Source organism: Linepithema humile, chromosome 3 (assembly GCF_040581485.1).
Source record: "Linepithema humile isolate Giens D197 chromosome 3, Lhum_UNIL_v1.0, whole genome shotgun sequence".
NCBI classification, from domain to species: Eukaryota; Metazoa; Arthropoda; class Insecta; order Hymenoptera; family Formicidae; genus Linepithema; species Linepithema humile.
In genome coordinates, this window is record NC_090130.1 from 25269738 (window position 1) to 25293115 (window position 23378).

At 35.5% G+C, this 23378-nt stretch overlaps 1 protein-coding gene across 1 annotated transcript in view; it reads right to left on the bottom strand.

Moving 5' to 3' along the window:
- stw (straw) overlaps positions 1-16695 on the bottom strand; it is a 48979-nt gene extending 32284 nt beyond the window's left edge. Inside the window, exon 1 of the mRNA XM_012361107.2 lies at positions 15973-16695. Coding sequence (XP_012216530.1) covers positions 15973-16090 — 118 coding nt within the window. The 5' untranslated portion in view covers positions 16091-16695. The remainder of the gene's footprint in view (positions 1-15972) is intronic.
- Positions 16696-23378: the final 6683 nt, after the last annotated feature.

Sequence of the window (23378 nt, forward strand, 5' to 3'; positions counted from 1 at the left end):
TCGTCACGATTGATCGGTATATTAAAAACGAATTTCACCGTCATTCGTGTTGCGAACGTTCGCTTTCCGCGGATGATTCTTATGCTGATCTTGTGAAAATATGCAAACTTTTAAGAAAGTTTCGTCGATAGATTCTCGACATTGTTCGCTGCGACTTCAGCGGTCGAGTGCAACAATAGTTACAATGGCGCAGTTTTCATAGTGCATGCATGCATTTTCCTATTTTCTCAAAATTAATGCTCTGGGACGTAAGTTTTTTTTCTACAATAGCTGATACAAATAAACAACACACGATTGGATTAAAAATATGACACAGTTGAAATATTTAAAAATACCAAAAATACTTCACAATAATTGCTCGTATAAATATTTATTCTTTGAATAGATGAATCTATTTCTAGGCACACCTTATTTTCTTAGCACAATTCTATATATTATATGAATGAATTATATGAATGATGCATAAGATAGGATTATGTATAGATTGCTATCGTATCGTGCACTATACGCTTTAACTTCTTGACGGAACAACTAACATGAGTACTATGAGTAATGCGTAGGCAGCGATACGAGCATTGTTTCAGAGCAGCGACGTGTATGAAGTAAACTGGGAAAATACCATCGGTAATTAACCCGGAAAATGTCCGGATTTATGTTTCCAGTGACGCAACCGCATTAAATCCGGGTCTGTGAAATTGTGTGATGGCTTTTTACTAAAAATAAACCAACGGCCTCTGCTTTACAATGAAAAAATTAAAATTTTCTGCATAGAAATATCTTTTTAATGAAAATAGTTTTTTATAGTAGCGTGGTAAGTAAATTAATAATTTTGAAAATAAATTATTATACAACATTTAATTGTTAATAAATCAAAGATATTAACTTATAAAAATCTTTATATTCCTTTTAACATAAATTCTAATTATTTTATTGTCTTTTAGATTGTTATTTGTGTGAAAAATAAATGGCATTTGTAAAATTTTACGACAGTCATCTCTTTATTTTTGCATTAGAAGTGGGAAATGCGACAGGAAGTATCTCGCTCTGCAGGAAGGTCTACGGGAATTATAGCCGCATCGTGGGCGGCATTTCCTGAAAGCACTCGTCTCACGTAACGATACTGCGGCCATTGTCGTACATTGTGCTGACGAAATGTAATCTAAAAATAGCGAAACGACGGAAGGCGCTCTGGTGATGCGCTTTCCGCTCTATGAAATGTATGCACGAGTAGAGACTTTATCAGATTTTTAATTCTACGTGTGACAATTGCAATTAGGCAAGTATAGTAATTGCTTGAGCATAGATAATGATTTCACAAATCAGTGATATAATACTGAGAAAAAGCGGACTGGCAATAATAACGTGAGATTGATGAAACGCAACAATAGACAATGTCATAATGTGCAATAAAATATTACTTGTAAAATATGTCGATTGCTAACAAATGAGATCCCTTGATCCTACCTATATTTCGTAAAATTAAAAAGTTATAATATATTCGTAATTCGAATATTCGTGATATTTATTGTTATACAATAACATTAAAAATTACTATTTGTTTTATTAAACAGGTAATATATGAGGAAAAACTTTTTTTTCTCATATCTTCTTACGCAAATAAACAGCAGCTCGTTCGTTCATCTCCCAAGATTAAGCAACCGTCAGCGAGAGCACCAGCTACATGTAACAACAAGCTCATTGTCAGAGAAACGTTGGCCAATGTTTGTGCAAAAAAAATGACACACTTTCGCAAGCCTAGGAAGATCGCGGCGCGCGAAAAGCAACGGGACGAACAAAGTGTCACAGCGATGCGCGAGCTATTGTATCGAAGTCCGGGCGCACGCATCGTGTCGGGATTGCATATTATATCGTTGGCGTGTGGTGTAACTTGCGACCGGTATCCTATTAAGTGCAGGAAGTGAAGCAAGTGCTGAGAGAGCTTATGGCGAATCATAGTATTCCCAGCATCACGGCCCGATTTGGCTGACTGTTAATTAGCTGGCGAACGGGGAGCCAACAAGTTCGCGCTTTTTTTAGATTTTGCGGACACGCGACGCAGATGCGATACAATGCTTAATTGCTCAGGTATCTCAAACGGATTCATTCCGACTTCCATGTATGTTATGTTCAAATAGTGCGAAAATCGTGGCTGGTGTGAATTCTTTAACATCACAATCCGTTATTAAGGAAAACAGTTTCCCATCATATATATATGCGAAAGAAAAAGGAAAATCGTATGAAATAGTCATTATGTTTTCAAACCGTGCAATCAGATTTTCGAGATAACTAGGTGCGATGGATTCATTATAAGTACTTCCACTTTGCATTTTAGTCTTACGAAATTTATGAAGTGTATATAAGTATACGTTACTATATATATTTCTAAGATTTTTATATTTTCTTGAAAAAAGTCGAAATCATACATCATTCTAAATGTTAGAAACGTGGGGTCTAAGTAGTTTAGTGGTTAGAACATTCGCTCGGCAAGCGGAAGACTCGGGTTCAATTCCCGGCTTAGCCACTCGCGCCCTGATATTTTTTCTCTCTTCCTTTCTTTCCAATAATTCCTATACGTACATTAAGTTTCTCGATATATGAGAACAATGTACTTTAAATTTCGTACACTTTAGATATCTCGATCTGAGATCGGTGTACAATCTAACTGTCTCATGTAGACTAATTCACTAATTTCTTTAAGAAAAATTAAAATTTAGCACTAACATCCTGCGACGACTCTTATCGCCGTTCCATTATATTTCTCGTTTGTCATACATCATTATTTCATATTCGTACGCAAGGTATTTTTTTTCTTCTCTAAGAATTGATTTTAAAAAAATTATTTTTTTTACCATCTCAATTCTTCATATTACAAAACATACTATAAAATATATTTAATGGTCATAATAACAGATTTAGATGTGTTGATTTACAATGCATTGGTGTGTAAACTTTTATATTAAACTATTAATGTTAGAGAAAATGTGCTATGCAATGGTACAGAACAAGCATAGAGTTAGTTGCCTCGTAAAAGATTTCACAATGTGTACGATAATAATAACATCATCGTCGGCTTCGTACCGATTTAAATGTCACGGTAGTATTATTATCAGCATATTTAATAATTTACAACCGACTTCTGGTTAGGAAAAATATCAGTATTAAATCAAAGTTATTTAATCTTTGAACTTAAAAACTTTTGACAAATAACATTTTGATCATAAATTCTTATTAACCAGTATTTTAAAAACATTATTATAGTATAGCGCATTCTCATCATATCAATAAAATAATAGTATGCAGAGTAATGGAAAAATATCTTGTCAAAAATTTCTGTGCAGTTATAAAATTATTCTTTCCAACTCGATAACCGATTTCCAACAAATATTATTTAATGCGTTTGTTTAATGGTTCTAATAAATTTGTATCTTTTTGTATTCGAACAAAATTTAATCGCTATGAAAATATGTTGGTAATTTGAGTAAGCATCATATTTGTCATTATTGACAATCATTCTATTTGCGCGAGTTAGGCAGGACATAAAGGAATTCTTAGAGAGACCAGAATAAACGGAGAAAACGCGGCTCATAACTTTTCGACATTCTGAAAACGGCACTGCAGCCACCGCTGATTCTCCTATTGTTCAAACACTGCCACCTGTTCTCACGGTAGAGTTAATGGTATTGCCGCTTTGTCAGTTTATGCGCGGTGTGGACTCGTCGGTATTTGTTTTTATCGCAGGTCGAATGGTGCATGGCGTGGACTTGTGCCTTTCGCTTTTACCCCGAGGCTCAAGGTGATACTTCTTTCCGCAGTATACTACATCATTTCAATTAGACATAAGCACAACAAAAAAATTCCTGAATAAAAAATGCAGATCGTGATCACAATTACAATTTTAAGGAAATTTATACGATTTTTTTGTTTCATTTCTAGAGAATAATTTATCATTTCTTTTTTATAAAATCAACAATAAAAATATGTTATATCTTTAGCAACAATTGCGTATCACGACTAATGTAGCACGTTTAAGAAATATCGTGGCTGAATAAATTGCAAAAAATACATTGCGCGACAAGAAGACCGATCAAGGCTCCAGGCAAAGTCTAAACTGTAGCTTGTCCGAGAGACCTTTCGTTTAGAGATCCCTGTGCTAGGTGCACGTTTCGTACTGTCTCTCTCGCTTTGGACCACGTTCCGTTCGGCTTCAACGGTTTCAACGCCTTCAATTCCGAAGTTCCGTCTGCGACACGCCTTTCGCGTGCAGCTCGTGGCAAATCGACTCCTTTCAGCCAAGATATATATTGGTACAGAGCAAGTACATATTACACCTATCCCTTTATGCATTACATCTAATTGTAATCTAACCTAACCTAACCATTCTCGAAACATTTGTGCGCGCACGCCACAATGAATTTGCGCAATTATCTCGGTAGACACACGACCACATCTCATTAACGACTATCTATCATCCTGACATATGCAAATTGAATTCATTGAGAACAATTCAACGAAATAAATGCTTCGTTAAATAATATATTCATCAGAAATAAAATCGAATAAGTATTATTGATCAAGAATAATTAAATGACAATAAAAATTTGACAGAGGAAAAATTAGTAGAACAAAATAGTAGCAGAGAATCATAATTAACTTATAAATATCAGTATTAAATTATCTATAAAGTGCTACGTATGTATTATAATTTTCAATTTCTTGACAAAAATAATTTTTTTTTTCTTCGTTATTTTACATTCGTTAAAAAAAAAACCCCTTTTATTTGAATTAATGTTTGTCAATTTTTCATTTAACTAATTAATTCTGATAAATTTTCTCGTAATAAATTAGATTATAATTTCAGTTATTTTCGTCCACTTTTCACTTAATTAAAGCAATAGTACGTTGGATGCACAGTATCACATATCACGTACATTACCATTTATGTAATGTATTAAAAAGAGTAAACAGTGTTTATTGGTGCATTCACATGCAAGAAAAATGAAATGGATATTGCGCAACGCGCAGATTATAAAACATATACTGACATAACTGTAAATTTGTAAACAACGTCAAAGAGACGCAATGACAGTGTGCTATTAATACATGACGCGATCGGAAGTAAAAGTAGATAAAAGATATTTCACAGAACACCTTACAATCGCGACGTTCTAGATAAAATGTTCTATTAATCATGTAAGTGATCATGATACTTTGTACCTATGCTGACAAAATGCTTAGTAGACCGGACGTACAGACATAATGAATTGCCTATATAGTTATGACGGGAAGTGTTTTTTGCTGTTCTTTTTCTAACGACTTGCAAGGAATCTTAAACTCTGGATATTCAACAACCAACGTTGCACCATTTTATGAGTTATGAGATAATGATACACATAAACGCGCATACTCTATAAAATGGAAATTAGCAAATAAATTAAGTCTATAACAAGATCTCATCTCTTTCGTTAATTTTATATGCAATATCTCATACAGGAAGGAAATAGCTTAAACGTGATATAAATGACATATCAGAAATGTCCACGATCGAAGTGAAACTAATTACGCTCTGTTCAACGTTCTGTTAAATAAACATTTTTCAAAATAAGCTTAATTTATATAAATGAGCTTAAATTAGCTCGCGCTTAAATATAAGATATCGCGAGAGAAAAATTTTCTGTGAAAATTTTATGCAAAAAATAAATTAATATTAATCGATAATATAAAAATCAAAATAAAGAGCTTCAAATAAAGGGCTTATTAAATAATCTTGGAAACGTATAAACCAAAGAGAGAGATATAATTTCACAGTGTATTATTTATTAATAGCAACATAAAATAATTATCTAGCAGTATTATCTTTCTTATGACACTTTGCATTTCTCGGACACCGTGCATTCAGACGTAATTGCCTCACGCAAGATATGACGTGTAGTCTGACGAAGTGATATCTCGCGGTGGCAAGAAATTTAAGAAACAGGATGTAGCAGTATTGCATGCACCGGAAATGGCTTTTAGCGCACGAATTCGCGTGTAGTCACCGCGCGAGCCGGGGAATTCCTCGAAAGTCTCTGTCAGACATACGTTTACGACTAGACTGAAGTGGAAAAGGAAAGCGAAGAGATAAAGCGTTAGATACTCCTGATTCTTTTACATACTGGGCTCCACCATCCGCCGACGGGAGACAAAGATAAACTTACAAAGCATGGAGTTTAGCGAGGAGATTGTAATGATTTCTCCGGTTTCTACAAATAACAAATTACGCGCTGCTAACTTTTACGCGCTGCTAATCATATAATGTTTATGCCTAGTGCAATTATCGAAGAGTTAAACTTTGACGTAAACTTCCCGTAATTTTCTTGCTGACATTTTATGTTTTATCGAGCAAGCAATACTTTTAATTTTGTATTTATTTATTTTCAACTGTATCAATAATCATAAATTTAATTATTTTATAATAGTTACAAATTTTAAAATTATTATGCTGAGTGATGTCAATTATTCCAATCAAAATTGCAAAAAATAGATTCTATATTCACAAGTGTTTAAAACATTTTGATTGTTAGCAATTGATAAAATTCTTGTAATATTCTTTTCTTTTTAAAAGTTAAAGATTTATCAATATCGGTAATCAGTACAATATGAAAATCAGTACACTTGGCATTTTTAATGTAAAAAATGTATGCAAAAAATAAAAAACAAGTTAAGTATATCGAAACAGTGACTCATTGCGGCTCGCCACAATCGGAGGTTCTGAAAAATGCAGATAGGCGTGAAAATAACAAAGCATGGAGAGTGGGGTGAAATCAGCCACCGATGCGGAACTGAAATCTCGCGCGTGGTAACTGAGGTCGGTGCGGACGAGATGTTAGCTTCCCGATATCGCGGACTTTCTCCCAAAAAAACCGTTACTTATTCACCGTTGGAATTTTACCGACAAAAATAGAAATGCTTTTTTTGCACTGCTAATTTTGATCGTTTAATCATTTCTTAGCATACAAAGACCTTGAATTGTGTTAGAGAGATCAATAAGTTATAATCAAAGCATGCAACACTAACGAAATTTCTAAATATAAAGTAAAGAGTTATATTATATATATATATATATAGTTGGAATTAGCAGCATTTTTAAGTAAAAAAAATGTCTTTTTAATTAAAACTAAATTCTTAATTTTTCATTTTTTTTGTCATAAAATAAATTCATACATTTTTAATGTAATAAAAAAGCGAAGATTTAATCTTTTGATTTGATTAAACCTAGTTGATAACATTGCAAACATCATTTATATATGATTCGTGCTTTAAGTTTCTTTTTTTATCTTTTTGGGTTGTTGCCAAAATATGCTGGTCTGATTTTCCTAATTACAGTCGAAGGCAGACCTACATGTAAATACAAGAAGTTTTTGCTCGCATTAAGTAGATGATGTGCAAATTACCTTGATTGTTCGCGTTCATCGTTTTACCGCTATTACTCAAAATTAGGTATCGAAAACCGATTAAACATGATTGCCAACAACGGTGGACCAACAAGAAAGCCTGGTCACAACGATGCGGCAATAAAATTCGCAATTGCCACAACGTCGTAAATGTAAGCAGTTGGAAAATAACGGCTTCTTGTTCGGCGATATTTGCGATATAATTTTTTCGTCACTTTCTAACAAGAATATAAAACGTATACCTCATTAAAACGAAATTGGAACCAAAATACTCTTAACAGTAAAAAATTTCAAGTTCTTTGAAAAAAATCACGATATTTTATTAATATTATACATTAAAACAATATACTTTATTAATTTATTAAAACAATTCCTAAAATATATTATCATTTCGCAACGTTAATAATTATTAAATTTAAGATTATTTATAGTTGAATAAAAGTATAATTATAGTTTTAATATAAAAAAAGGCTGTATAACAAAAAAAAAGTGTAAACATGTTAAACTCGGAAATGCCAGTTTCACGCCATCGAAATTGATCGCTGCTGCTTCGAAATCTGCCGCTTAATGAAACCTCTGTGTACCTCTTTTAAGTGGAAAAGATTACTCGCTTGCTGATGATTTGAGTCTATTCGTTGCATCAAAGTGCCGCTTCTACGAAGTCAATTGACCTGATCGATGATGGCAAATTGATCGCGCCAGAAGCGATCGCCGCGACTCGATATTCATTGGCATTGATTATCAGATCGTTACGCCCCCGAGGAAGTCGCGGATTATGACCGCGTGCCGAGTTCATGGTTCAGCAATAACAATTTGAAAAACATGTCATTAAAATCAATCACGCATATAATGCAAAGCGTCTTTAAGGAATCCTTTGTTTAGGCGACAAAATATGACATTTGTTTCATTTATCGGTTATTTTGTTGCAATTGTACATATATAATTCTACTATTATTTTACAAAATAAAAAAACTTAAATTTTGATACATTTATTATTATAATTTAATATTTTGCCAAATGTGTTGCATAAATTTGTTATATGTAATATTAATATGTAATATGTAATATGTAATATTAAGGATTATTATTTAAAACAACATTCAAATTTAATCGTAGATAAAATTAATATTACTGCATGCATTTTATTACTTTTTCAGCAATCATTCGATTAACCCCGGTAACTATGTCATTAACATTCGCGAGCATCAATTAAAGCTGGAATGTAATTGCCGGCAATTCGAAATAAGGTTATACTTGATTACTCCCCGAGTAAAGTCGACAAAGAAAATAATCCTTAAGAGGAGTCGTGACAACGCACAGAGCTATACAAGATCGATCGTATGCCGGTTCTAGATCGATTTAGATTTCTTTAGAAGCCGATTTTCTCGTAGTCACACGGTTCCGTATAGGAACTGCATTAGAAGTGTCATAAACATCGCGTTTGACGTGTCTACGAGGCCGTTCTCATACCTCACTATCGTGTATCTCGCTATTGGATATAAATCCGCACAGCTAATTTATAATAGTTTCTTCTAAACGGCGGATTGTAAAGCACGTGCATGATTTATTTCGACAGGTAAATTGATGTTTTTAATCGCTGATACGGTCGCTCTTATTAACCGATTAATAATTATAACGACACTCAGCCGTTTAGAACGACGAATGAGAAAGTCCTATGAATCTAGAGTCGACGTTAGTTGGATTCATGACGAATTACCGACATGCGTCATATGAGGCTGCTGCTGTTTTCTAGCTACATATTCAAGACAATTTTCCTCAAGCAATAGGAATGTTTAGGCACGGTGCGCATACCGGAATGAAAGGTCGGATTTGCTTCACGATCCCGATTGTTTATTGCTACCCTGGTAGGCAATTATTTTCCGCTATTTTCCAATTATCTGCATTGCTACTCAACCGGTTGCTCAGAATAAATCACTGCAGAATCTGCTGTACGTCAAAGGTGATGAATCGATGAGTCATTAAAAACGAATTAATGTTGTTAGTCATATGAAAAAATCTGCACTTTTAGAAAATTTCTTTTTTGAAATTTCTCGCATATATAAAACAGATTAAAAATATATAAAGTATTGTGCGTACTAATTTTAAACTAAAAGTTACCAGGCGCAGTACACACAGTAAAAAATGTGGAATTAACATTATAAACATATTTCATCATTCGAGTCAATTAAGAAATTAGATAAAAGTTTCTGCGTTGGTTGTACTTTCAAACGAAATCGACCACTGCAACGACTTGATGTATTATTTATTGCTCCGGCAATCACGTTAGAAAATGATCCAGAAACGCGCGTAGCAAGGCGTCACTTTCAGCCGCTCGTTCATCCTATCTATAGAATCAATTGGTCTCCTCGATCGACGAGCGATCCGCGCGCAGTACTGGCGGAAGGGGAGACACGCTCGCAATTTGAAATCCATTAGATTAGACTCGATTTTCCTGCACGGAGGTTGGACTCGAGTACAAGATACGCGTGACGTACCCGCGGCGTTTCGCTCGTGGTGGTTTTACCGTGATTGCGATCCATCGCAAAACACGCTACAAGACGAACACGACCGTTAAGGATTGGGATCGCGAGTCTCAAATCACGACGCGAGAATGCAGAGTTTAACCCAGATCCTGGCAGACGTGCGGATTGCGCAGGAAGCGGCGATCCTCGACGACGACAAAAATCGTTCGCGGCGGATCCTAGCGGCGATTTCTACATTAGTCCCGCTGCTCCGCGTGTTCATCCGGTCATTATCCTATCCGCGACAATTATTCTACTTGCCCGGTATGTAAGGCGAAACAGGGAGAAAGGAAAAAAGGGGGAAAAACAGAACCGGTTCTCAAGTTCAGCAACATTCGCATTTCGTGTTGCTCGTTTATCCGTGAAAAAAAAAAAAAAAAAAAAAAAAAGAGATTGTCACCGTTGACATCGTCGGCAACATTGTTGCCACGGATTCCCGAGATGAAGTACTGGTTTTTAACTCGGCTCGAATCGTCGTTTCACGGCTCGTTTCCCATTCGCTCGAAGTCGCAAGCGGCGAACCCGTGAGTAGTATTAAGTATCACCGTTAAGTTTCATGTTTGAAGTTGTTTTACTTCTGCGGCAATGAAAAACAGCTGGGAGAGACTTCAAATTGATTTCAGTATCGAGATGATAAACGAGGAGAAGTTCGCGTGTGAAATGTGTGCACACGAATGGCCAAAAAATTACGCAGCATTACGAAATATACTCAATCTGTAATTTGTTTGCAGGCTGCGGGATGATTCACGATGATGTGGCGGAATTTCGGAAATCAAAAGCTAAATGAGTAATTACTGTGAGTAATCAAACTTGCACAACACAGATTCGACGCTGAATAATTTGAATGTTCGTAGTTCGTAGAAACGCCCTTTTCGAGTACGCGAATAAAACGAAATACGCTACAAATTGCTTTCCGTTATCCAATTTCAATTAATGAAAGCTGTATTATGCGATGTTTTAATTATCAAAGTGCATTGCGTTTATCAAATTTGTACGTACAACGTATAATTGAAGTATAAAGATTTCAATAAGAGTTGCGAATCTAATTACGAATGGTTATTCATTAATTAAAGCAACCGACTTCGAAATATATCAATTTCTTTTAACGATGGAAAATCACTTTGGTAATCATTCAATTACTCCGGTCACAGAGTCACTGGCTGCATGCGATACCGGAAGCAATAAATAAGGTTTACAGAGTAGTTTCCAATAAGTGGTCTAACTGGGAACACATAGAATAAGGAATTAGTTGACATGCTTTTCAGCATGTACGCGTTCAGCTTGTGACCTGATAGGTTAACAAAACTCGCCTGCCGTCAAAACAGGTTTATCAACAGCTTTCGAAAATTGCAAATTTCCTAAAACATTCTAGCGAGTATTTGTCGCAGAAAGTCCTTTCCATCTTTCTTCCGTCGCAAAATATTACAAGTTCAATTTAGAAAACATTCTTTTCTTTTTTTTTTTAATGAAATATAAGCGGTCAGTCATTACGAAAGAATGTGGTCATTTTATCTTTCCGAAAGACCAGTCATAGTATGTGATTTCACTTGTGCTCTTCCTTAACTTTTTGTATAAGTTTACAGATGCGATGGAGAAGAGGACACTCATGCAAGTCACATTAGAAGACTGACTCACAAATTTTTCCTTTATCCAAAAAAAAAAAAAAAAAAAAAAAAAAAAAAAAAAAAACCGGTTTGCAAGTCAACAATCGCTTAGTTTAACATGCGCTCGTACTTTTCTCCTTTCGTATACTTTACTTATCACTTAAATAAGCTTAATAACCTAGCGTCAAATTTAAATTTTAAATTAAGGTCCGCTTGCAAAGTTAATTGAAAAACCAAATCTTATTTTCTATTTTTATTATTATCGCTTTCTATTTCTATTATTATCTATTTCTTCTTCTCCTTTTATTTTCTCTTTCTAATGTATTTGCATCCTTTCATCCAAGAATCTTTTTTTGATTGCATTTTAAAACAAGTAGCATTCTAAATATGGAACAGCTTTTGACTGCTGATGCAATTTTTATATCAATTTCATCAATTTATATGTATTTCATATTTATATTTAATTGACAATGACTAGATTCAGCGAATCGGTCGATTTTCGTGTGGTCGGGCAATCTGGAGACAATGACCGACTTCGGTGTACGTGCTATACCGGTCGGCGGCGATTATACGCCGGTGGAAATGTAAGGCGATAACGAACACGCGAGCGGAAGGATCTCGCGGCGTGTGAACGGCTGCTGCATGTAGGTGAGCAAGTTGCTTAGCCAGTCCGCGGTGAACTGTTATATGCACTGGCATGCCGCCAGTCGCTCGTTGAAAAGCCATTTCTGGTGGCAATGCCAACGACGAAGGCGCTACACTAGAAAACACTCGCGATTCTCCGCGCGTCAAAACTCGTTCCGAAGGCTCCGACAGCGATCGTATGCGTCGAAAGGTTCATGGTACACGTTTCCAAGTCTGAGAAGCAACAGTCGAAGCATCGAAAATGCGAACAAGCCTAGCCCAATTTAATTTGGGGCAAGGCTGTAAATGCTTGCACTCAATTTGTTCATATCGACGTTTATATACAAAATAATTTACTTTTCATACATTTTTTTATTTGTGTCATATAAAATAAAAATATATTTTCTTATAATATATATTGCAATAGTTTACGAAATTGATGACTTAGTTTATTTGTGTTATCAATGCTTCAAAGTGATTACAGCTTAACTTTGATTTAATGTATAATAAAAGAAATAAATATGTAGAAGCAAACTTGTTTATAATGTTATTGATAATATTATCTTCAGAAAGCAAACACACATAATTTTTACGAGCGCGGGAAACACGACTTCCAAATGTAAAAATTTACGAAGGTCATAAAAATTCTGAAAGTTTGCGTTAGCGAATATTAGAGTTCGCATTCTGGAATTAAGAAGTAGTTGATGACTCAAGAAAATCTCAGATTTACAGGTAAAAGTTCCACGCACAGTGGCAACATAATTGAGAAATTCCGATACGCCGGACAAGGATTTCGCACGACGGAAACGCGTCCGGATTTTTAGATTGGCAGCAATCGCTTGTCAAACGTCGTCATTTACATTCCACGATAATCGAGAGGCCAATTTAGGCTGTATGAGACGCCGTCGAATCAATCCGCAACGCTCTACTTAGCCAAATGTGCGAAGTACGTTGCGCTTAATTGCGGAAAAGAGCGGATCGATTACGAGACCGGTAATGAAGTAACGAATTATGGCAGCAGGTCGATGGGGAAAACCAACGTGTTTTGATCACGATTTGGTTCGTGGCTGCAACGCCTTAGCACTCGAATATGATTGAACTCTAGTATACGTCGAAGGATCGCAGAAGTTGCACGTCCATTCAATTGAGACCAAGGGACAGAAACTTTCCCTGAAGTTTCATTGAACTTTCAATATTAGATCAGATTAAACAGCAAAAATATTAATACATTTATTAATTAGATTCGCATTAAATTTATGTTTGGATAAAAATAGTACATTTTTTCTTTGAAACATTTTATAAAAAACTGAGGTGTTGCTTTTTAGCAATTTCGAGTGAATAATTATTATAAGACAATTTTTTATAATATATTTATGTTTCAAATAATTATTATATTTTCTAAAAAATTTGATAAATTGCTTGTCTACAGATGCCTCAATTTTCTACACAAATACTCTTTGTAACAAATTATTTCTTAACTTTTATAATATCGTTTCGTTCAAGAATAGCTCTTTTATTCAACCGGTGAAACCGATCACTTTCCTCCGCAGCAAACATGATTAAACGGGCGTTACGCTTATAATAAACGTTATTTATTTTTATAGAAATTTAATTATACAAAAAAAGAACATCTTGTTATCACAATAGATGATCATTGCCATTCACCCTACATTAAATGTGTTGGAATTTATACCTCCTTAAAAATGCACGTAAAATATCGCTACTTTCTCTACACCATTCTCTGTCATCAATCTCTATCAATTAATTGTAATTGGCACGCAAGGTCGCATTATCGATGCCTTACAGTTTTATATTTGTAGAGACAAGACACGACCGAGCATTCTCGATTTTCTTCACGATCGATCGCGTTAGAAACTGAAAGCAAACCTACATTGATTAAACATCTATCGGAAGAGACAGATGTAGGCTGATCTCAACACAAAGTCTTCAATGGCTACAGATTACAAAAATAATTGCCACGCGTACAGCGATTAGTCACGCTTACTGTAATTACAGTAATTATTTTCATAGGTGGTGATCATCGGGCGTCTGTTACATTTTACGGTTACGGCCCGAGTTAAATTGGTCTTTACAAAGGATTAAGGCATTGTTATTTGAAAACCGGCCCCCGACCCGAATGCTTGCGGAAGTGCCATTTTCGACGAATTTATGTTGAGTGCTATTTAACATAGAAATTAAATCATAATTTCTCAGCTTAAGTCGCGCAAGAGAAGCAGCTTGACGAAGCCGGCGGACGTAACGGTGCTAGGCATCTCTCGTGCTATTTTGCCGCTTCAGCAGATTCGCTAATGGGTTTCTTCCAAAACAAGAAATAAATAAGAACTTTCATAAATCGTATAGTAAATCAATGATTTGATTTACCGCGATTAATTTCTGTTCTATATACTTTAACTAATGTTATTTTTAAAATGCGACAGTTTTGCAAACGTTGCTTCTTTTGTAATTTCATGAATTTTTAAATTATACATTATTAACAGTATTATATTTTATTACACGCGATGTAAGAAATTAAAAGGGCAAAAATATATTCAATTAAAATCATATTAAAGCATGTGGTAATAAATGTACGAGCTATTGTATGAAAGAATGTAAACTTTGTACAGTAAATAAATTGATAAAGAGTTCACATTTATGAGGAACGCGAGAACGTTCTACAAATCATGATAAAAATAATGCTACTTGATAGAAATTGCCTTGATAAAAAATGGCTTAAATTATTAGTTTCTTCTGAGGAATTTTGTAAACAAAATTTGTTACACATTTAAAGATACGATATCTAATCTTTGCTATGCTAATACTGCCTGAATCAAAATAATTGCTGTACATGAAATGTCTTCAATTCGATATGACAAGATTTCACCAGATAAAAATTGTCCTAGATTTTTTTGAACTCGTCATCTTCTTTAACAACATGATCCAAAAAATATTCGGACGCATTCTAGTTTATGCGTCTTCTAAGCAAATGCAAAAGTAGGTCGACGATGTATCAAGAGCCAAAGATGCGTCAAGATCTCATTTGCAATTTATTCTTTGTGCAACATGATGCAGCAAACTATATGCACACTACAGCACGCCGGATAGCCTCAATATATTCTGTTTTCGGTTAACTCATCAGCTGAGTCGCGTTGATGTTCAGATAGACACAACACCGTGATTCACTTGCGCGTTCTTCGTCATCTTCAGTTTGCACATTTAACACTTCACTTTACTTGATATATGACTGAGAATTACGTGAACGTTTAACAATATAAATAGAGAATTAGTAATAAAATATAAACAAAAGAGAGAAAATAAGAAGTAAAAGACAAAAAAGATTAAAGAATATCTTGATTACAATTATTTTTCAAGAAAAGAAGCAAAGTACATGAGAAAATAAGAAAGAAAAAAAATATAAAGTAACATAGAACATATAAAAAAAAGAATAAAAAAAAAATTTACAATTTAAAAGTAAATGAAAAGATAAAATACTATAAGAAATACATCTAATTTCTCCGAGAAATATTTCTGATATCTTGAGAAAAAACTAAGAAGAAAAAAGGGATAAAGGAATATGACAGATCCGACAGTCTGCAGTGTACAGTTTGCACGAAGAAGAGAACGAAGGAGAAAGAAGGTCTCAAGACGAAGGAGACGCAACAAGCGGCGCGCAAACGTGGTAGGTGGAAGGGGTCGTTCATACGAAGGAAGAAGAAAACGCGAGCAAGCAGCGAAAGCGGAAGAACAGGAAAGCGTTGAGAGAAAAAGAAGCAGAGCAAAGAAGAGATGACTCACCGTTCCTCTTCCTATTGGCCTGGTTGCTTGTGGCGCGTACGGCGAGTGTGCCGTGCATGTGGGTGAGCACGATCGCGAGCACGACGAGTGCCGGATAGCCGCCGCCGTAGGACCTCATGGCGTCTCTTTTTTTCTTTTTTACCGAACGGACCGAATCGGAAAATAGAGGCAGAGAAATAGAGAAGGAGAGAGAGAGAGAGAGCACGTTGGCGATCGGAGAGGCGAACTCTCTCAGGACTCTCTACCGCCTCGAGCGGACTTGCTGAGGCACTGGCTCAGCGTCGACTGAGAACGTACTTTGTGCTTGCCGCTCTATCAGCAGGACCGTCACTCCTCTCGGTACGTTTCACACCGCGGAGCTCCGTGTGGTATCCCCCGGGTAGGAACTACCACCACAACTAGTCCACGACAGGGACGGGACCGTCTATTTGACGAAACAAAGTCGCGCTACCCGCGTCGCGAATACGTGTGCCCCCGCACTCTCGCGTCCCCCGAATTTAATTCTCCGTCGGCGGTATCGGTCACCACCGGCTTCGCTCTCGTATCCACGCGCTTTACCCTGCACACCTATTTAAAACCTATCGCTCCACCTCGCGCTCTTTACCATTGGCTCCTGCCCCAATTCTTTGCCCAATGGTACACTCTCGCGCGCGTTCACCTCCTTTTCAGATCGGCGACGGTGGCGGCGGTAGAGAGAGAGAAAGAGAGGCGACGGGGTGGTGAAGTAGGTGAGATAGTAGGTGGTGAAGTTTTACCAAGGCGGTGAAATACCATCGTGGGACACGTACGATGGGCGCTGTGCGCGCGAACAGACCTCTCGAGCTTGATGATGACGTCGAAATTTTCCCCCCTTATTCGCGTGCTCACGCACGCATGCCGATCGCGACTTACAAAGGTGAAGGGGGTTTTAGGTGGGGTTCGCGAGCGAGCCAAGATCGCACCGCGACCGCCGTCATCGTCGTTGACGTTCGGTTCCACGTCTCTCTATATACACGGTTCTAGGATACCACGGAAAACCGCCCGGTCATTTGTCTGCATTACGATCGAAATATGGGCGTTGCGCGTTGAGAAAGATCGCCGGGATTTCCGCAATAACATTACTTGCGGGAAGAAAAATCGATGGAAAGCGCGGCGGACAAGGTCAAGGCATTGATAAATTGGCGAACGCTATTTAATCTGATAATTCAAAAAGAAAATAGTGAAGAATACTATAATAATAAAATAATTAAATTCTATAAAAGCGAAAGAAATAAATAAATGTTAAAAATTGAAAAAACAATGTTAACCAAGTTAAAATATTTTATAACTGTAAAGAGAAAACAATTTTTTAAAAACGGCGGAAAGCAAGTCTTTTCGAAGTAGTTGAAAATTGATGAAATCTATTCAGGCTGACGCGTGTGTGTACGATGTGACACGACCGCTGGCACCTGCTGTGCAATCTGCTGGTCCTGAAAGCGCACTTTCCTGTTGCGCCTTTCGATTTCGCTTGTGCCAGGACTCTTTCGATAATGACTGCCTCGGCACACCCAAGTCTCAGATACTTCGACGCACCTTGGCAATGAGCAACGATTCACTGGCTCTTAGATCGATTTACCTTGGCACTTTTCTCCTCTTTCTACAGCGTGGTGCTTGATATTTCGCGCTTGCGAAAACCGCGGCCGACTTTCAATCGGCATTGTCGGCGGACAGCTGCCTAATCTCACGATAGCGTCCTTTCTTGCGACTGAGTACACAAAAAATTACCGTTTTCTTTTCCTCAATTCGACCGACTTTAACATTACGCTGTCCACTAAATTCTAGATCGCTATTTATTCCGTATGTTATGGCGCTTTTGCATGCAATACTAAAATATCTATATTGTACATATTATTTGAAATATAAGTAAATATAAATAATTAGCAATTGATAACATTTTTTTCTATAATCAAATAATTTGTAATAATTAAAATTTTATAATAGATTTTAAATATTTTAAAAGGGAATTTTAGCCATATTCTTGACAGAATTTTGGGTAAATGTTTACTGACTTGCAACCAGAATTTAATGATCCCAAGAATAATTTCTATGCTAATAAATTTTTCTGTCACATAAAGTCTGTTGCAAATATTTAAGCGTTGAAGTTATTTATATATTTCAAGTAATAAAAAAATTCTTCAATTAATCAATTTGTTGCTAATGATTTTGAAAATAATCAAGTAACACAACAGCCTATAAATTTTATTGTAATAATAGGCGTATCTGATATGACTTTAGATTAACTCTTCAAATTCACATTAAAACATTACGAAAGTTTAAATTAAACTGATATTACGTCAAATACAAATCTAGATCAAAAACAGAACAGAGAATATTGCTTAATGCTCGTAACTATTATATTATTTGTACAGCTAGAGCACACTATATATTCCATTAAGTAATACGATATAAGCAACTTAATCACGTTTGTTCATGCGAATCTAATTAATAACGCGGCACGACTATTGTTACGCGCGCTTTTGCGCGATCGATTAATGTTTTTAATCCGGCTGGTTGCGTTTGCCAGGCCAAATACGAATACAATCTACTTCAGTAGTGATCTTAATTATTCATCGTCCTTCAGGTCTTATTAAGTATCGATGATAAGCCGTCCGCGCAACACGGAAGCTCGTCGCGCTCGTCTGTGGGCCCAAGCGTGTCGAAAGGATTCGTCGTAGCGGGACAGGTGTGACGGCATTGGTATATATTCATTGGTGCGATCCCCGCGTCCGCAACCGTCATATTGGAATACTTTTCCCCTTCTCGCGGTAGATGGTCCGTCTACCGCAACGTCGTCAACGAGAAAAAGGAAAAGGCGGGCGCGCGACCACGCGAGAAAGCCGACGATTCAGTCAGAGATTCGCCGTTGATAATGGCCTGATCATGGTGATTGCTCAATCGGGGAAAAGTTTCACGCCCTGTATTTAGTATGTTGTTTTGCACGTGTTAAAAAAAAGCATTAAAATAAAGCAACCGCGAAAAAAAAGCAAGTCTATGAAAGAAGGATAATACGCTTCTTCCGCAAGCGCGATATAAGCCGATAATGTTTCTTTGAAAAATTAGAAATAACAAGATTTTATTTTAAACATTATGTATGTTCTAAAGATAAATTTTTCATACAACTTTATTTTTCTATTTGTTAATAAATGTAATTATCTCATTAAAAATCTACTACTATGTGTAAAAAAAATTTGCAATTTAATTTGATATTAATCAAAGTATTAATTAATGAATCTCTTCCGTGGGATGATAAATTTTAATCAATTATTATTTATTCGAAAAAAAGTAAACGTGAAAAGTATCCGGTTAGCACGGATAGTATTCTTCTTCCGTTCTTCCGTCAAGATGAAAGCAATTGATTCGATTGCGCATCTCTCGCCAAGCGTACTAGTGAAATGCGTTCGTGCAGGCACGCGACGCATTCTAATACATTGGTTTCTTTTTCCGCGAAGATTCCTAAGATTGTGCGGTTTCCGTTTACCGTCGTCTCGACTGACATCGGTGAACTTTAATCGAAATTGAAAGGGAATCTATTAATGCGCCGAGTGGAACAGATGTAAATTGCTCCGTCGAAGCCTTAGCCCGCCGTTGCACTTTTCAGCCGGTCGTTCGATCGGCTGAAATGTGTCGATTTCGTTCGTCGAAGGTGTCGCGCGAGCGGGTGAATGGAATCGAACGGCGCCGCTCGATAAACTTTGATTGCTTTTCCGATTTTTGTCACGCAAACCTTGCCTCGACAAGGACGTTGTGTAGAGCGTTTTTCAAAGTGGTTACGCGCGAATCAGCCCCAATTGCTACTTACTAGAAAATTATTAGGAAAGAAAGTAGGATCCTTGATCACATAAATTAGGTAGATTACAGTACTTGAAGAACGCTAGTTTAAGAATATTAAAGGGTAACATAGTAGAGAAGATAGAAACGTGAGATAAAGCTAAAATGTCAAATATTGAACTGGTTTTTAGCAGAAAAATACAAAAATTAAAAAAAATTTTTAAATATTTGCACAATATACATCAATGTTATTGAAAGAACGTTAAACATAACATTCATTACATAAATGCGATTAATGAATGCCAAAAAATTAATCGATATAAAAATTGATAGCGCACTAGTAGTTTGAAAGGCACTGTCTAATGCTGGATTTGTTTAAACCGACCGGACAACTTTTGCTTAGAATTTAAATATTATTTTTACGTGGTGAACAAATCATTCCTATTTTGCCTGTACACGACATGCATGGATTTATAAATAAATCAGTCGAAAGGAAGGTACTTTAGTTCATATTTATGCGAAAATAATGGCGTTTATTGAATAAACAGACCATAACTTTCATCAAGTGTTATAGATAGTTACATGTACAAAGATTTATGCTAAGGAAATATAGAATTTACAACTTAGTGGTTATATTTGTAAAGCGGAAGAGTTTTACACTCTGCGTTTAAAACTATTTTATTTTGCATGAGATAATCTGTTAATTTGTTTATGTCAAAGATGTATATTATTCTTTTTATAAAAATTATCTACACTTATTTCTTCATAATTTCAAATATATATGAGTCACAAGTAAAAAATATATATACTCATATAATTTCAAGAATACACTGATAAGTGAAATAATATTTCATTTATTTTTCAATTTTTTATTTTACTGATATTCCTCAGCCATAAAAAACCTAAATACCATAATTACGGTTAATTGATATACTGACACCTACGATAAATATAGACTTCATTTGCTTCCGGCAGCTAATCAATCTTTTAACTTCATTTTTCTACCATTAGCTTGAAATAATAATACGTTATATGCATTCGCTCGCCCATATTAACCCGAACGTACATAACGCGAATGTTGAGTTATGTAACATGAGAATTTACAATTATCCACGATCATTCTATACGACTTTTTATTGAAATAACAATGATATTATGAAAAAGCTGTTAAAGCTCGTTTGCAAGTCACATCTCACAAAATATATGCATTTCTAATTGCTCATCTCATTTCAGAAACTTTTTACAGAAGTAAATATAATTTTAGTTATAGATAAATCAATTAGTTATAAATATTTGACGATAAACAAGAGCAATTTTCTAGAAACGGAAGTAATCTTCTATTATACATATATCCAAAAGAGAATAAAAATACATAACGACGCGTCGCAATCGAAAGAATCGACAAAATCATGAAAGCGTATTCGGGAAAATCGCGGGGCGGATTACATTCTTATAAACTACGTTGCAAGAATATTAAAGTGAGCAGTTAAATCAAATGTATACGGATACATTGCGGCGCTACGAATCAATTAGTACTTTCACTGATCCGAATTTTGTGAAAAAGTGTTTCGCCGCCTCGCCTCGCTTTATAGGCACGCCGAGTTTTTGTTCGCGTGAAAGTTTAGTTACCAATAAAGCAACGTTTTTTTTTGTTCCTATCGAGACTCGCTTAATTGTTCGTCTCGGAGTGGCACTTGCACGGTGAGGAGAAATGTCTAAGCCGGAAAGAAGACACGAGACGTCTACCTACATAAAATTTATGACACTGGATTCGTCAAGATGTTTTCATAAGCAAACAAATGGAACAACTAAATGGTAAGAGCTCTTTAACAAATCTCAACCACAAAGTATTAATGAGATAATTACAATTTTCTTTTTTATGAATACGAAAGCTTGTTTTGCAAACTTGAGAATATTTGTCTACGTAATTAAACACTTGAAATTTTGATCAGCTTTCTTTTTAATTAAAAATGCTAATTGTTGCAGAATTACATGCATAGTATATATATTTCATAATTTTTCCCGTCGGCGGATTTTTTGGCAAGCTTCATTCTTTCTTAATTGCAAATGAAAGAAAGTGCAAGAAATATAGGAAATCCGGTGTATACAAATCCTTTTTACACTAATTAGAATCGTAATTAATGCGCGGCTATGCGTGCTGTAGCTAACACGACTCTGAAGAAGATGAGAGATGATTATCGACCATGACGGTTGTAATCATTAGAGCCCGTCAAAGCATATAATATAGCTACAAATACACACAGACTATAGACTCAGCATCATTATTATGCTGACATTTGGCTATTTGCTAAATGAGTCTGCGAAGGAAGTTGTCGAGCTGTCGCGAGAAATGATTACGCGAACGAGTCGCTAAAATACCGAAGGATGCCGTTAGGATAATTATTATCCTCAACTATATAACCGCAAAACTCTGCTGCGTGCTTGATAAACGACTGCTTTGTTTAAAGGACAATAGAGATCTGTTCAATAGCAGGTATGCCGCTTAACGAGGCATGCCAATTAATTACTGTGATTATACAAGAGCGTCGATAGAAAAAACTAGTTTTAAAATCGACAGTTTTAAATTACATGCGTGCGGAAACTTGGCGGAACTGAACACCGATTTTTCGAGAATCGACGCAATGTAGTACCGTTGAGGAATCCCGTGTAATGTAATCGGTGTTTAAACGGCAAGCGATTATTTAACTTCTGTTCTATTTTCAAGAGTTCTAGATCTGTATATAACATAATTCTATATGAGAAATATTTTTTAAACTAGTATTTTTAAATTTACGATATATAAAATCTAAAATTAAGAAATAATATAAATCAAAAATTAATTACATAAATAATCAAACATGCAATTTTATCATTTTAAGCATAAAACATCGTTTAAGTCTCACTTATTTTTGTTATCTACCAATAGATTGTAAAAATTTTATGAGATAATAAAATTTTATAGAATTTTTATAATCCATTGACAGATAATTTTATTTAAATTAGCTGAAATAATATGCTGAAATAATTTTGGAGTCAATTCTTAATAATTACGAGTAGAATAGTTTAGCATAGTCGTGAAGTGATAAGCTCACTGCTCAAAAATGGAATGTGGCATTGCGAAAAATATATCGATAACTTTAACTACGGATGTGACACGGCCTTCATCTGTGAAATAGAGAAATATCTTTGATACGAGTACATGCATCCGTTTGCGAGATAAAAGTTTTGTCCACCTTCCGGAGACATTTCTTATGTACACAAACGACAAACCGTGTTAAATCGATCTCCGGTCAGGCGTGATTGAAGTAAAAACAAAAAGAGACATAAATTTCGTAATCTTAGTGTGACTGAGTGACTGACGGCTATAATAAACATGGAATTTATTCTTAGAATTAGATCAATGTTTTATTTTTATTTTTCCGAAATTAATATGAAATAACGTCAATTGTTTTTACTTACGAGAAGTGTTACAGATTATATAAATCTGAATTGTAGAGTTGAATTGAATTATAGAACTTCGATTACATTGAAACTAATCAAAAGATGCAACAATTGAATGATCACTTTATTCGAGTAATCAAACTAAAATAAGTTTCAGCATACAGATTTTACGCGATGTT